The 14,312-nt window shown below is 37.6% G+C and overlaps 1 protein-coding gene across 5 annotated transcripts in view; it reads right to left on the bottom strand.

Annotated features, from left to right (window-relative positions):
- The window catches only part of LOC143351997 (uncharacterized), a 140,261-nt gene extending 136,632 nt beyond the window's left edge, over window positions 1-3,629 (bottom strand). For 2 of the 5 annotated variants that reach the window (XM_076784204.1, XM_076784205.1), the window contains exons 1-2: window positions 3,153-3,629; window positions 659-756 (exon numbers count right to left, since the gene is read on the bottom strand). In XM_076784204.1, coding sequence (XP_076640319.1) covers window positions 659-756; window positions 3,153-3,444 — 390 coding nt within the window. In that variant the 5' untranslated portion in view covers window positions 3,445-3,629. Of the gene's footprint in view, window positions 1-658; window positions 757-952; window positions 1,058-3,152 lie in introns of those variants that run through there. The other 3 variants (XM_076784206.1, XM_076784207.1, XM_076784208.1) reach the window with 3 other exon arrangements.
- Between the last annotated feature and the right edge of the window lie 10,683 nt (window positions 3,630-14,312).

Below are 14,312 nucleotides of genomic sequence, written 5' to 3'. Positions count from 1 at the left end.
GGCCGAACACCCTGTATAATGACAAACTTAGGTATAAGTAAATATAGAGAGAATATAGTACAATTAAAATAAAATGTAAATAGTGCATAGGATTCAGTATAGACATAAGATAATAACTAAAATAAGTAAAATGAAATTTGTTACTTGTAAATAGTACAAAAATATCAGAAGATAATGCACAGAATAAGGTAAACTGTGATCTATAAAACTTTTAAATGTAAAAGGATGAGTGATAACCAAAAGAACAGAAAACATAGCGGTATGGGGAGATCTTTAAACGCTTGCCCTTTTACTAAGAATGTAAGGACAATAAAAACATTCATTCATTTTACCAGGCCAGTATTTCAGTTCACATGACACCAACTTCCATAAGATACAGTCTATCCTATACCTGGTCTGTGTTTTAATTTTCAGCAATGAAAAGGAATCTATGTCACAATTTTCTGTTATTGTAAGATAACATAAAGGAACACAATATATTTTTTCAAACACTTATACAGTGTAATATCTTTTTATTGTTTTAACTCTAATTATAGTATTTGTAATAATACTGTTCTGCCCCTTATTATTTTACTAAATATTATCATACACTTTATGTTTTTCAATTCATTTTAATCAACATTTGATACAATAATCAAAGAAAATGATAATTTTTTACCTTCAGTTGACTTATAATGATTTCCAGAGGATCCGTGTTGTGCTTTTTACAGGATGCCTTGTACGCAGAAATTAAATCTTCTTGATTCACATTTTCAGCTGTAAACAATCCATCAATTCATAATAAGTATACTAAAAAGCCTTAGGAGTATTAAGAATTAGATGACCAAAGGAAAATGATTCCATAAAATTATAAAATATCAATAACTGAATTTTGTGTTTCAATTTATGTTCGCATTTCATAAGTGTAGTATTTTTTAACACGTTCACTGCAGTATTCTTATTGGCGACTCACCAAGATTTTTCATTTCGTGGCAATGACATGATTGTTAATTAGTGCCTACATTTCCATCGAATGATCACCTCGCTATCACAATAAAGTGAGTTGATTAATTTGACCCTGGAAGAAAAGGATCAAGACTAAATCAACTCCATATTTCTCTTTAAAACAATGCAGCTGAATATTTACTTGCATTCTGCATAAACGCGAATCAAATACATGGTATCCTGCATTTTTTGTGAAAACAAAACTAGAACATCGAATGAAAAGTCTGTCTTAACCCAGTAATTACCAACTTCTTTTTAAAAATGTTTATAAAATTCTGTAAATTTTAGTTGTTCTTCAATGGATTCAATTGAAATATATTTTCAAAATGGAAATAATGTATTATTATGTCTAAAGGTATACAATAATTTTTAGAAAATATAATAAATGAATCAAAGAAAAAGTGGTGTGGTTAAATATGTGTAATCTCCAAATGAAGACCATGATAGCTAATCAAGCAAGTCTTCATCAAGTTTCAACAACAATTATTAAATTTAAATGCTTATGTTACCATTTTAAAGTGTCATAATAAATTTTGCATTGACTTACTATTCAAATTAGGTTGTAATATTTAATAGCAGTAGCTCTAGAACCTTGTAAAATACTTCTCATATTTTTAGGAGTGTAATCTGTGGTTTTGCAAGAAAACCAAACCTGAATTACTCTAAATAATCTATGATTCTTATAGATCATCATGTATTCTGTAAAGATTAAGTTAAATTTTTCTCAGATGTACAATAAAGAGTGCCAAGAAAACTGCTATGTTATTGCAATACCCTTTTATTAGGAAACATTTCGCAATATTTTCTAACGATAGCTCTAGAATCTTTTAATATACCTTTTTGATTCTTAAGACTGCAATCTATTGCTTTGAAAAACAAAACAAAACTGAATCTAAGTTTCTAGTACAGCTTACAAATCGTAAACGAATTCTTGTATCTTATCTTGTCATTAAATTAAAAGAAACAATACTCGTATATTTCTTGTATTTATTGCAATTTCTTAACAAAGCATGCACAGACCTTTCATTAAACAAGATTTTAGTATTATTTTTACTCTGCAGAATATATATTAACATAAAAATGCAGGATATGAATGTTAATAATGCGGTAAAAATTTAATACTTCTTTTGAATAAGCTCATTTTACTTAAGAAGTAGCTTCCACAGAGAACGTATTAATAGAATAATATAAACCAAGTTGTGAATGCTACAAAAGTTTACATGTATATTGCAATTTTACTTTGAAAAATGTTAACTGATTTTTCTGAAACGCATTTGACACTGCATTTACGGAACCTATTGATTTGATGGATTTTAGATTTGCTTAATGTTGTAAATATTATTTATTAACAATTTACATTGAACTTGATCAAATATATATCCTAATTAAAAAAAAACCATTTCTTAATGTAATCATCAATTTGACAGATTTCAATCAAAATATGTATTAAAAATCTAATGTTAAAATAATGATCGATACTAAAATGAATAATGATCTAGCAAATATGGAAAACTGTTTATTATTTTACAATATAATTTTAAGTATGTTCTTTGTTATACTAGATTAAAGGAAATACTTTAATAGTTGTGGGTTAATTATATATTGTGCATGCTTCAATATTGCATCAAGTTTATAATTAGTATACGGTTCTTGTTGCGAAATTTCGAGCGATCTTCCATCAACACGACCTATAAAGAAGCTTGATAGCTTGGTAATACATCTTCACAATGCAAGTAAATAAATATAAAAAAAGAATATGGACAAGTTATAGCAGCTAGGTTCTATTTATACATGTAGTTTTTTACAAGCTCCACTGTTATGTAAAAATATACATTGAACAGGTATCAGAGACAGAAATCTAGGTTTCAAATATAAGAATATAGTTTACATGAAGAATATAAAACTGAACTAATCATTTCAAGAAATTAAAATTACATTTACTTGTTTTCTTCATCGAATGATATTTAATATAATTTTATTCTGCGAAGATGAATGGAATTTTTTAATTAGGAAATATATATTCGAATGTTGTATTTCTAAATAATTAATATTCAAACAAGCTTCATGCATTACTACATTTATGAAAATGAAAAGTAAATTGATAGAATGCCTTTGTTATTTGTAGGAAAAGTGAAAAATTCATCTAGGAGAGGAAGGATAGTTCTTACCGAGTTTCCAGGGATTAGCTGGCTCCAAATATCCCGTAACCAGTAGATTGTCATTCGCTGGAAAACTCACGCGACGCGGAGATGATTTCTTGGTGAAAGCTAATGAACTTCGTAATTTCTTTCCATCGATTAATATATAGGGCGAAAGGGGAACGTTTCCTGTGCCGAATCGTGGCCTCCTGGTATTGTACGATATCGTTCTCGGGGGAAGTTCCTCGAGATTGTCCTCAAGTTTCAAGGTCGTAAGCGAATTCTCGCATATCCGCGCCAACGAATCCGCTCCTTCGGTCATATTAAACAAATTTCTAACACATTTTCTCGGCCGGAAACTTTTACTTCACACCGTCCACATCACACACACGCACGCATATATACACCACAGCAATATGTCAATACGACCGTTCCAATGAATCGTTAACGCGCGTATCGAAGCAAACGTCAGCTACTTGTACATCACGTCCGCCATCTTTACTACCGTTTTACAAGTTGACAACTACGAAACTTAATTGCAACTAGAAACCTAAGTAACATTATACTCTATTACATATTCTAATATTTCCCGCGATACAATTGGATTTCAAACGAAATAAATTCTAAAATAATTTTGAAGTGTACAATCTTTCCATTATGTTTGTATGGGTATATTGCAGAAATTCTTTTTCTACGATTTTATTGCTATTGTTGTAAGTCTAGCAACAATACTAATACTGTGTTGTTGCACAGGATTTCAATAAATTAAAGTTTAAGATAAAAATCAACAAATCCAAAAAAATTAGAACTCGAGTACTGACTTTCAGTTCTTTGTTGCTAACATAAATATAATACTTTTGTTTTACATCGAGCACATAATTACACGGGTTTGAATATTATTGATTTTATGATAAAATAATATCTCAGTAACATAAAATGTTCTTTTTCATTCTCCTTCCAGAATTAAACATGAACATGGTTATAAAATTTAATTTAGCTATGTTCACACAAGAACGAGGTCGAGAACAGATCGGGCATAATTGAGTGCATCGAAATCGACAAACGTGACGACGAACTTCCTTAGCGTCTAACGGAGTGGTGGGGATAGCAGGTATATACTGCCGCACGAGCCATGCATATGTGAGCTTGGCACTTCGCACAACTTCGGGAAATCAATAAAGAACGCTAGTGTGAGCCTTTCCTTCTTGCTCTTGTAAAAGAGAAACAGCTGAAATACGACCTCGCGATAATCGGCATACAATTCCAAGTCTCGACTGCTCCAGCCCCCAGCATTTTTAACTATTAAAAAAAAAGAAATTTTTTTTTTCTGTGTATATTTACGCACGTACATACGTATGCTATTAACATGATTGCGCCTAAACGGCTGAATGAATTTCAATGAAACTTTACATTTAAGATTTATGTTCTCGTTTCAAGGTCTGATTAGATTTTGAGCGTGATCAGCTCCCGGATAATGATGATTATACGTCTTGTAGTTTTTTAATTATTCCGATACATATACATTATTTATAAAAATTTTTTAAAACGTTTTATATAAATCTTAAGAAGGATTAAGATCAAATAAACTTTATCGCTATTTTTTTTTTCTATTTGTTGTTACAGCAGTGATTCATGCAAGTTGGCGACAGTGTTTTGTTTATACTCCTCGCGGTTCACTGGGTCGTAGAAACGACGAGGATGGAGATACAAGGAGCATAGACATACATACATACATAGTCTAGTCTCCGTATATATTCAAAAGGCAATAATTAAAAATAAAATTCTATTGCATGAATAGCAGTCAATTTAATGTATTCCATTTTACAGTATTGAATTCAGTGGGGAATAAAAAAAAAACAAGATGAATGTGGACGTTTTAATATGCGGCGTATGGTAATATAAATAACGATTTTTTACATCCTAATCGAAAATGGGAAATTGAGATCCATCAGATTTCCATTGAACGGTAATGTGCACGTTATTATTTTTCCAATATTTCAATTATTTTGTTGTATAAAGTTAAGTCAAACATATAACATTTGATTCTGAGTAACAAATTGATACGGTTATTGAAAAACATATATGGGAAAAGTCAGTATTAATCTATTTCTGTAGCAATTAATTCTCCTATTTAGATCATATCTTTAGAAAATATTTGTTACTGAAGATTGTTACAGCGTGCACGGTACTGGTAAAGAGTGGTTTTTCATTTTAATAAATTTTACTTATTTCAATTTCTAAATATTTATTTCTTAATTAACCCTTTACGAGTGAGACTGTTTTAAACAACATTATTCTAAAATATTTGTGGAATACGTTTTTAATGTGGTTATACGTTTTTAATGTGATAGATATGCAATGTGTTGGTATCCGGGTGAGAGACGTACACTTCGGACTCACACAGAACGACACGGAAATAACAGTTCCGATAGACCGCTACCGTAATAGGGTTGAAAAGAAAAAGTCTGCGCTCTTTTTTTTTTGTCCTTTTCTCATGTTTGACTTGCACTACCTTGGGCTGTGCCCTATAACCCGCACTTAGAATGTATAATTAGTGTCTGTATGATATTTAGGTAGGATGGTTTTGTTATGTTAATTTCATGCATTAAAGATCGAGGGAAAAGTTTCAAAAACTTCATTGGTGGAATTAATCCACGAGCACACGTATATATTTCGTGATCGTTCGGTGCAGAGAGTTTATGTATTTTTAACAATAAACTTTATTCAACAACAAATAACAACAATGGATAACAATGAATAACAATGAATAACAACAATAATCTTTGAATCTTAGCATGCACGGTCGCAAACGAATCTGAACTGGGAACTGAAGTTGTTTGTCTATGTTCCCTTCTATGCTTTTCGCCATCAAGAGTGGAAACCTTTTTCCTGGCGCTTGCAGAGCCACCTGACGTTCCTAGGCGCCAACATTCCGAGTGGAATGAGAGCCGCCACACACACTCCCCCCCTAGCGACTCTATTGCTGAGTCGCGAACTGTACTCTTTTCTTTGGTTTGGTTGATGGGGATGTCAGTGACAATTGACTCGTGGCGCATATGTCTTTGAGGGTCCTTCGACTTCAATGTAGGCTGGCTTCAGTCGGTCCACGTCGACTAGAGTCGGCCTTCCTTTGTACACAATTTTAAACGTACGATGATGTTCTTTCAATCACCTCGAATGGCCCTTCATAGGGTTGTTCCAGCGGCCTCCTGACCCGGTCGACGCGAACAAATACATGTGTACAGTCATCTAGCTCCTTCTGAAAGAAAACTTTCTTTTTAATATGATGAGTTGTTGGAGTAGATCGTACCAGTTTAATATGTTCCCTCAGTTTTTCGAGGAACATTTGCGGGCATCCTATTGGGTCTTCTGCTGCGAAAAATTCTCCTGGTTGTTTTATTGTGGTGCCATAAACGAATTCTGTCGCCGAAGTTTTTATGTCCTCTTTATAGCTAGCTCGTAACCCTAACAATACTGTAGCCAGTATTTTTATCCAGTCTTTTGTTTGGTGGCATTTGATTGCCATTTTCAAAGATCGGTGCCATCGCTCCATTATTCTATTTGTCTGGGGATGGTAGGGCGTTGATCTTGTATGCTGACTGCCTATTAGTTGAGCCATCGCTTCAAAGATTGGTGACTCGAACTGACTTCCCCTGTCTGTGGTGATGACAGCAGGCGTGCCGAAGCGGCTGACCCATGCATTGAAGAATGTAGTGGCGATGGTGTCAGCTGTTATGTCCGCAATTGGCGTTGCTTCCGGCCAGCGCGTGATTCTGTCAATGATAGTTAAACAGTACCGGTATCCGCGTATCGGTAGTAAGGGTCCCACGATGTCCATGTGGACATGGTGGAATATGTCCCCTGGTACATCGATTTGTTCAGGGTCCCGCGTTGTGTGTCGGTGAGTCTTCGACTTTTGGCACAATAGGCACGTTTTTGCCCAGGTTCCGATGTCTTTTTGCATCCCTGGCCAGACAAATCTTCGTGCGATCATCTTTTTTGATGCTCTTGGTCCCGGGTGGGCCAAGTTGTGTGTTGTGTTAAATATTTTTCGCCGTAGGGATTTGGGCACGTATGATCTGACTAGGTCAGATACGTCGCAATATATCTCCACCGTCGAGTCTGAGCTTCTTTAAGTTCAGTACTGTTGGCGTTGTCAGTAAGGTCTTAAGCTCTTCGTCTTTTGCTTGTTCTTCATACAAGTCTTCTGTGGACACGTCTACGGACATGCTTATTGCCTCGATGCGGGATAACGCGTCAGCCACTTCGTTGTTTTCTCCGGCTATGTGTACTATTTTGGTGGTTATTTGGCCGATGAAGTCAATCTGTCTTCTCTGCCTCTCCGATGCTTTGTCAGATGCCTGCAGGAAGACATATTGGAGTGGCTTATGGTCCGTTAGTACTGTGACGTCTCGTCCTTCCACAAGATGACGGAAGAACTTAAGCGCTGCGAATATTACTAAAAGTTCCCGGTCGTATGCGCTGTAGTGCATTTGGGACTTGCTGAGCTTACGGGAGAAGAACCCTAGCGGCTACCAACTATTGCCTTCCCATTGCTCAAGGATTACGCCGATGGCGAAATTGGACGCATCCGTTTTTAACGCTAATTTTGCGTTCTCTAGCGGGTGCGCCAGTAGCTTAGCGTCTGCTAAACGCTTTTTGCTGCTTTCGAAGGCTTGATCGGCTGCCTCGGTCCAGATAATTTGGCTTTTATCGTTTTTCGTGGCTCCTTTTAGATATTCATTTAAGGGGGCCATGACGGTGGCGGCGTTCCTAATAAAGCAATGGTAAAAATTAATTATACCCAGGAATCGCCTCAGTTCCTTGACTGTCTTTGGTTTTTCGTAATTTGTTAACGCCTCAACTCTTTTCCTAATGGGTTGAATTCCATCCTTATTTATCTGATAACCTAAATATTGCACCTCTGTTTCTACAAAATTGCTTTTACTGCAATTAATGGACAGGCCGTATTGTCGCAATCTCTTGAAGACTTCTTCCAGGTGTTGTCGGTGTTCTTCTTCGTCTTTGGAGTCGACCAGGATATCATCGACATATCCGTGCGCGAATGTTAGGCCACGAAGCATCGTATCCACAAATCACTGGAATGTTTGTGCAGCGTTACACAGCCCAAATGGCATTCTATTAAACTCGAATAATCCAAATGGGGTGATTACCGCTGTCTTCGGTCGGTCTTCTTCTGCTACCGGTATCTGGTAGAATGCCTTAACCAGGTCGATCTTGGTAAAAATTGTGCATCCTGTTAGAGAATGGGTGAAGTCCTGTATATGTAGTAAGGGGTATCTATCTGTGATGGTTGCATTGGTTAACTTTCTAAAATCCCCACAGGGTCTTCAATCGCCATTGGGTTTCTTGGCCATATGCAATGGGCTTGCCCATTGTGAGGACGATGGCTTGCATATACTTTGCTCCACCATCGCCTCAAATTCACGCTTGTCAACTGCGTACTTTTCGGGTGTTAGCCTTCTGGCTCGCTCGGCCACTTGGGGGGCCTTTTCTGACGATGTAGTGTTGCACCCCATGTGTAACCTTAGTCAGCGCTGTGGGCAAAGTAATGCCAATGTAAGCGCGTAATAAGTTGCTGTACTTACTCTTGCCATCAATTGTAATCACAGTCAGCTGGTTGCGCTTGCAAATCCTCGCAGAAACCTGTAGTAGAGTCTGAAGATCTATTAACCTGCGGTACTTTAGGTCAGGCAGTATGCCGTAGTGGGCCAAAAAATCTACGCCCAGGATTGGTTGCTTCACTTGTGCAACTACGAAGCTCCATTTATATTGTCGCCTGAGTCCTAGGTCCAATTCTTGCAGCTGGCAGCCATACGTAGTTATCTGCAATTCATTTGCTGCGTACAGTTTGATGTTTGTGGGTTTCAGCCCGGAATATGCCATCCTCCTGGGGATAACGGACACGTCAGCTTCCGTGTCAATCAAATATGTTGTTCCGTTGGACTTATCGCTGACCATCAGGCGAGGTGTTTTTGTGCTTCCGTCAATGGCCGCCTGTACCCTTGATTAGTTTTCTGATGGCTTTTCCATCGATTTCTATCCACAGGGCGGTACACATTTACATGACTTTTCTTTGAACCGTCTATGATAATAACAAAGTTTATCACGGTTTGAGCCGCTATTTTGGCTGCGGTGGTATCTTTTCTTGTCCCTTGATGGCGTCCTGCTCCTGAATCGGGACCTAATTTCTTTGGTGAGAGCTTCGATTTGGCATCTCAGCTCTGCCATCTCACTAAGCGGGTTGTTCGCTGATGTTAAACTTGCTGCTTGCACGAAAGCTCCCGCCGGGCGTGCCATTTCCATGATTTTATCTGTCTGTGCAGCCAGCTTCTCGATCTCTTTGACCTCACTTATCGCGAGAATTGCGCTGACGCTGCTGGGCATTTGTTCTAGAAATATCGCCCTCAGGATATCGTCCGCTATTTGCCCTTCGGCGAGGTTTCGAAGTCATTGTAGGAGGTTCGATGGTTTCGCGTCCGCTAGCTCGTCAGAACCCAGTAGCCTCTTGATTTTGGATGCCTGGGATTCTCTTAACGACGATGTTAGTCGTTCTTTAAGGGCTTGGTATTTCTCCTTTTCAGGTGGCTTCCTGATCAGATTCGCCACTAGCGGCTACAGGCTTTGGTTCAGGTTCATCACAACGTGACGAAACATTGTTTCATCAGTCACAATCCGGTGCGTCACGAATGCCATTTCCACCTGCATGAACCAAATATCTGGATATTCTTTGCTAAACGGTAGGAACCTTACCGTGCTAGCGATGTTTGCGCTGATTTCTGCGGGCACGTGGGCCTCTTGGTTTCCCGCCATTTTGGGTTCCTTGGCGTCGGCGTCGATCGCCACGTGTTCGTCTTTTTCTTTGTTACCAATCTCAATGGGCGTGCGTGGCGTGGACATTTCCTCTGTTATGCCCTTTTCCACGTGGCGTGTTCCTTTTTCGCTATCCACTGATCACGTCGGGGTCATCAATGTGGCTCTCTTCGTTGGTGGAATTAATCCACGAGTATACGTATATATTTCGTGATCGTTCGGTGCAGAGAGTTTATGTATTTTTAACAATAAACTTTATTCAACAACAAATAACAACAATGAATAACAATAAATAACAATGAATAACAACAATAATCTTTGAATCATAGCATGCACGGTCGCAAACGAATCTGAACTGGGAACTGAAGTTGTTTGTCTATGTTCCCTTCTATGCTTTTCGCCATCAAGAGTGGAAACCTTTTTCCTGACGCTTACAAAGCCGCCTGACGATCCTAGGCGCCAACATTTCGAGTGGAATGAGAGCCGCCGCATATCATGCGACAGTAGAAATCAGGCGTTAGCTATTTGTGATAAATTTGGGGGTTTTCATGCGGATTTTCAGTGGACATTCGGTGCGTTTATAGTTTCCTAGAGATGATACTAGGGAGTTTGAGTGTTGGAAGTTATTTTCCTGTGCTTTAGAGGCTATATCATTATGTACTAGGGATGGCTAGAACTGCTACTTTAGAATCACTCGTGATTGGATCACGTTCATTCCCAATCACAGTGATTTTTCACAGTGATCCGTTTTTCTTCGTGATCGTTTTTGATTGGTAGGGAGGGAACCAGTGATGGACATTCGTGGGAATTTGGGCATGCGCACTGGAACGCATGATCACTACCGTATACACTTAACTAGAATTTAGGGTACCGTTGGATCCCGGTAAGGAACAAAATTTAAGGAAGTTACAGGGAAAGAGACAAAAACAAAAAATTTTCTCTTAATCTACATGAGTATAGCTAGAGAAATACGTAGGGGATCTTCGATAAGTTAATTTTTGTGTGATTGGCGAACATTTGAAGTAGAAAGTTCAATTTTGTACAAAACATGGGAATTCCCAACATGCACCTCTTTTTGCGCTAAAGATACATCTATGGCATACAGAATCCCACGAGGGAAAATTCCAGTGCGCACGACCAAAGTTCCCACGAATGTCCATCACTGTTACGGATACTTGATATTTGTTATTGATTAATAATTCGATTTTTAAAATTATTAGCGACAATAATATTAATGTTTTCATATGAATGAACATAAGAATTTTCATTACTGATGATTTATACTTTTTCTTATTTTTAAAGCGAGTGTTAACATCTAAACAATACTTTTTCTTCGTAACAACAAACTTATCATTTATTTAAATAATCGACTCTAACAATTTGACATTTGAAATTTACAAAATATGCAATTAAGCAGCCTTTTTCATTGCTTAGACTACATTACTATACAATTTAAATTTGGCGCATTTTTACTTCCTTGAATGCCCACTAAGGGGAGTTAGCGGAACACTACAATCACAGTTAACGTAAACTGCTACTAAGACGCCATCATTCGGATCACGGTCGTGAATGGAGTTAATCACGAGCGTGATCGTGATTTTGTGATCACTGTGATAAATCACAGTTAGTGATTTTGCACGCCATCTCTATTATGTACTCATGCAGGAGCTCAGCACCCGGTGCACTACTCACGCATGCCAGATCACGTGTACGTGAGCTCGTAGAGTTTCGGATAATCGACAAAGCCAAACTGATGCATGCCCTCTTTCTCGATTCTCCGAAGCTACCCGAAGTAATATCGCACCGCCCCGTGGGAGTCGAGAGAGAAAGGCTCACATTTGCTTTCTCGCTTTTAACAACTGAAATCCGACCTCCTGCCAACGGCATACGATTTGAAAACTCGAGCCGAGATTCTCGACTGCCCAGGCATTTTTAATTTCCGACCTATGCAGGCGCACATAAGCAAAGTACCTATAATGAAAAAAAATTTTGTAAAATTTATTTTACGGAAATACACGTTTTAAGATCCCCTGATCATATTTTAATTATTGAAAAAAAAGAAATTTTATTTTTATTATTCTTATGTGTGAGAGTACATATGTATATTATTAATATGATTTTTCAAAATCAAAATATTTTAAGATTGAAAATTAATAAATTAAAATGAGAGTCCACTCTTTGCCAGTATCGTGCACGCTGTGACATTTTTCAATAAGAAGAGTTCTTATTTTTACAACATCAACGAAATAGTAGAATTAATATTTGCAGAAATTAATTGATAATGATTTTCCTTGATATGTTTTGAGATAACCGTATCAATTTGTTATGACGAACTAAATATTATGTTTGATTTGGCTTAACTTTGTATAAAAAAATAATTGTATTGATCCATCAAAATTAATAACGTGCACTATCAAACCGTTTAGAAAAAAAGGAAAAGTGATCCCGCTTGTCAGTTTACTACAAAATATGGGTTGAATTTAAAATTTTAAAAGGACATCGTCGAATATTTTTAAAGGTACAAAACATAGCGTTTCATTTTAGAACAGTAACATGAGTTAGCAGGTAATGTCATAAAACTATTTTACCCAGTTATATCCCTTTTTACCTGAAGTATAAGTTAAAATGTACGAGGTACAAGGTACGATTATCCGAAAATCGTTCACATTTTATCAATGTAAATGAAGCGGCCTTTCCATCATAGTTAAATACAAAATTTTGTAATTTCTGTGAAAACAAAACTTTCACTAGATGTACGTGGTGCTTGAAATTTTTATGTTTTGACTGATTTTACGAAAGGTACCATTGTTTAAAGACCTAACCATCCATAAAAGGGTTATTATGGTCTAACGGGGGTCCGGATTACGAGGAGAATGACTCTAGGAAAAAGTATTGAAATTTACGTAAATTTGTATTTTCGCTTGGTCGCGTCTAGCGGCCAAGCCGTTTATTTTATTTTAATCTTCAATGAAAGAAAAAGGAAAAAAACCGCCTAGACGTCGTCCCGACGTCTGGGGGAAAAAACCTGCCGCTGCTCGCGGCTCAGTTCGCGATGTCCTGTAACAAGGAAAGACAAGGCTGGGTTTAAATACCTAGTAACGCTTGTCGCGTTGCCCGTCTCGCTTTATCTCGCATGCTCCTGTCTGTGTTGGTCGCACTCAGGAGCGGGGATTACAGACGCTGCTCGACGAACTCAGCTATGCTTAGTGGGCTGTATACAGGGTGTCCCGTAAATAGTGTAAAAGCCGGAAATGTGGGGTAGCTGAGACGATTCTGAACAACAATTTCCTTTGCAAAAATGTCGGATGGAGCTTCGTTTTTGAATTATTAACGAAAAACACTGACGAATCACGGCGCGCGCCTGCCGCGCGCTCAGGGCCGTCCGAATTAAGAGAGCCACCGTGTCGGGTAGGTAGCAAGATGTGCATCGGAGATACGTCGAGGAACGAATACAAATAATTAAAAATACTACCACTGCAACTGTTACCTCTGCGGATTGGATAAATCAGCCAGCTAAATCGAATTTATTAATTATTTGTATTCGCTGTTTCCAAGGCAGAAGGAATAAAATATGGGAAGATGCTCTCGGAATTTTTAGGAAATTAATTCTTCGCACCTGAGTGACGCTTCTCGCCAGAGTGTGTTAAAATTAAAATAAGAATTATTTTCAGAAAATTAAAATAAATACGGTAAGAACCATTTGTAATCGTTTCTTATTAAAAACTGTACTGGAAAAGCAGACTGAATTTGTGCGTACCGAAACATTCTTCGCATGCAAGGAGTTAATAGAGAATTAATTGAAATTCGCCTTACCTATTTACTTGCAAGTTGCAATAGTGCCGGTTAGTGCACCCCTGTCAATCATGGAAAGGTCGAAGACCCCAATAAAAATCAGCTGATGGAACGGCCCGGTCACTGCACCCGCTTCTTACCCCGAAAACACTTCACAGCACGGTCACTAGCACTTTTCACTTTTACATTTTCGGGGTAAGAAGCGGGTGCAGTGACCGGGCCGTCCCATCAGCTGATTTTTATTGGGGTCTTCGACCTTTCCGTGATCGACAGGAGTGCACTAATCGGGCCTTATTGTCAGCACAGCAGAGCAACTTGCTAGTAAATGGGTAAGTCGAATTTCAATTATTTCTCTATTAAAGCCTTTGCATTCGTGGAATGTTTCGGTACGCACAAATCCAGTCTGCTTTTCCAGTACAGTTTTTAATAACAAACGATTACAAATGGTTCTTGTCGTATTTATTTTAATTTTCTGAAAATAATTCTTATTTTAATTTTAACACACTCTGGCGAGAAGCGTCACTCAGGTGCGAAGAATTAATTTCCTAATAATTCCGAGAGCAT

The sequence above is a fragment of the Colletes latitarsis genome, chromosome 2, assembly GCF_051014445.1.
Source record: "Colletes latitarsis isolate SP2378_abdomen chromosome 2, iyColLati1, whole genome shotgun sequence".
NCBI classification, from domain to species: Eukaryota; Metazoa; Arthropoda; class Insecta; order Hymenoptera; family Colletidae; genus Colletes; species Colletes latitarsis.
Note: the sequence above shows the minus strand (reverse complement) of the source record. Positions and strands in the feature narration are given on the sequence as shown.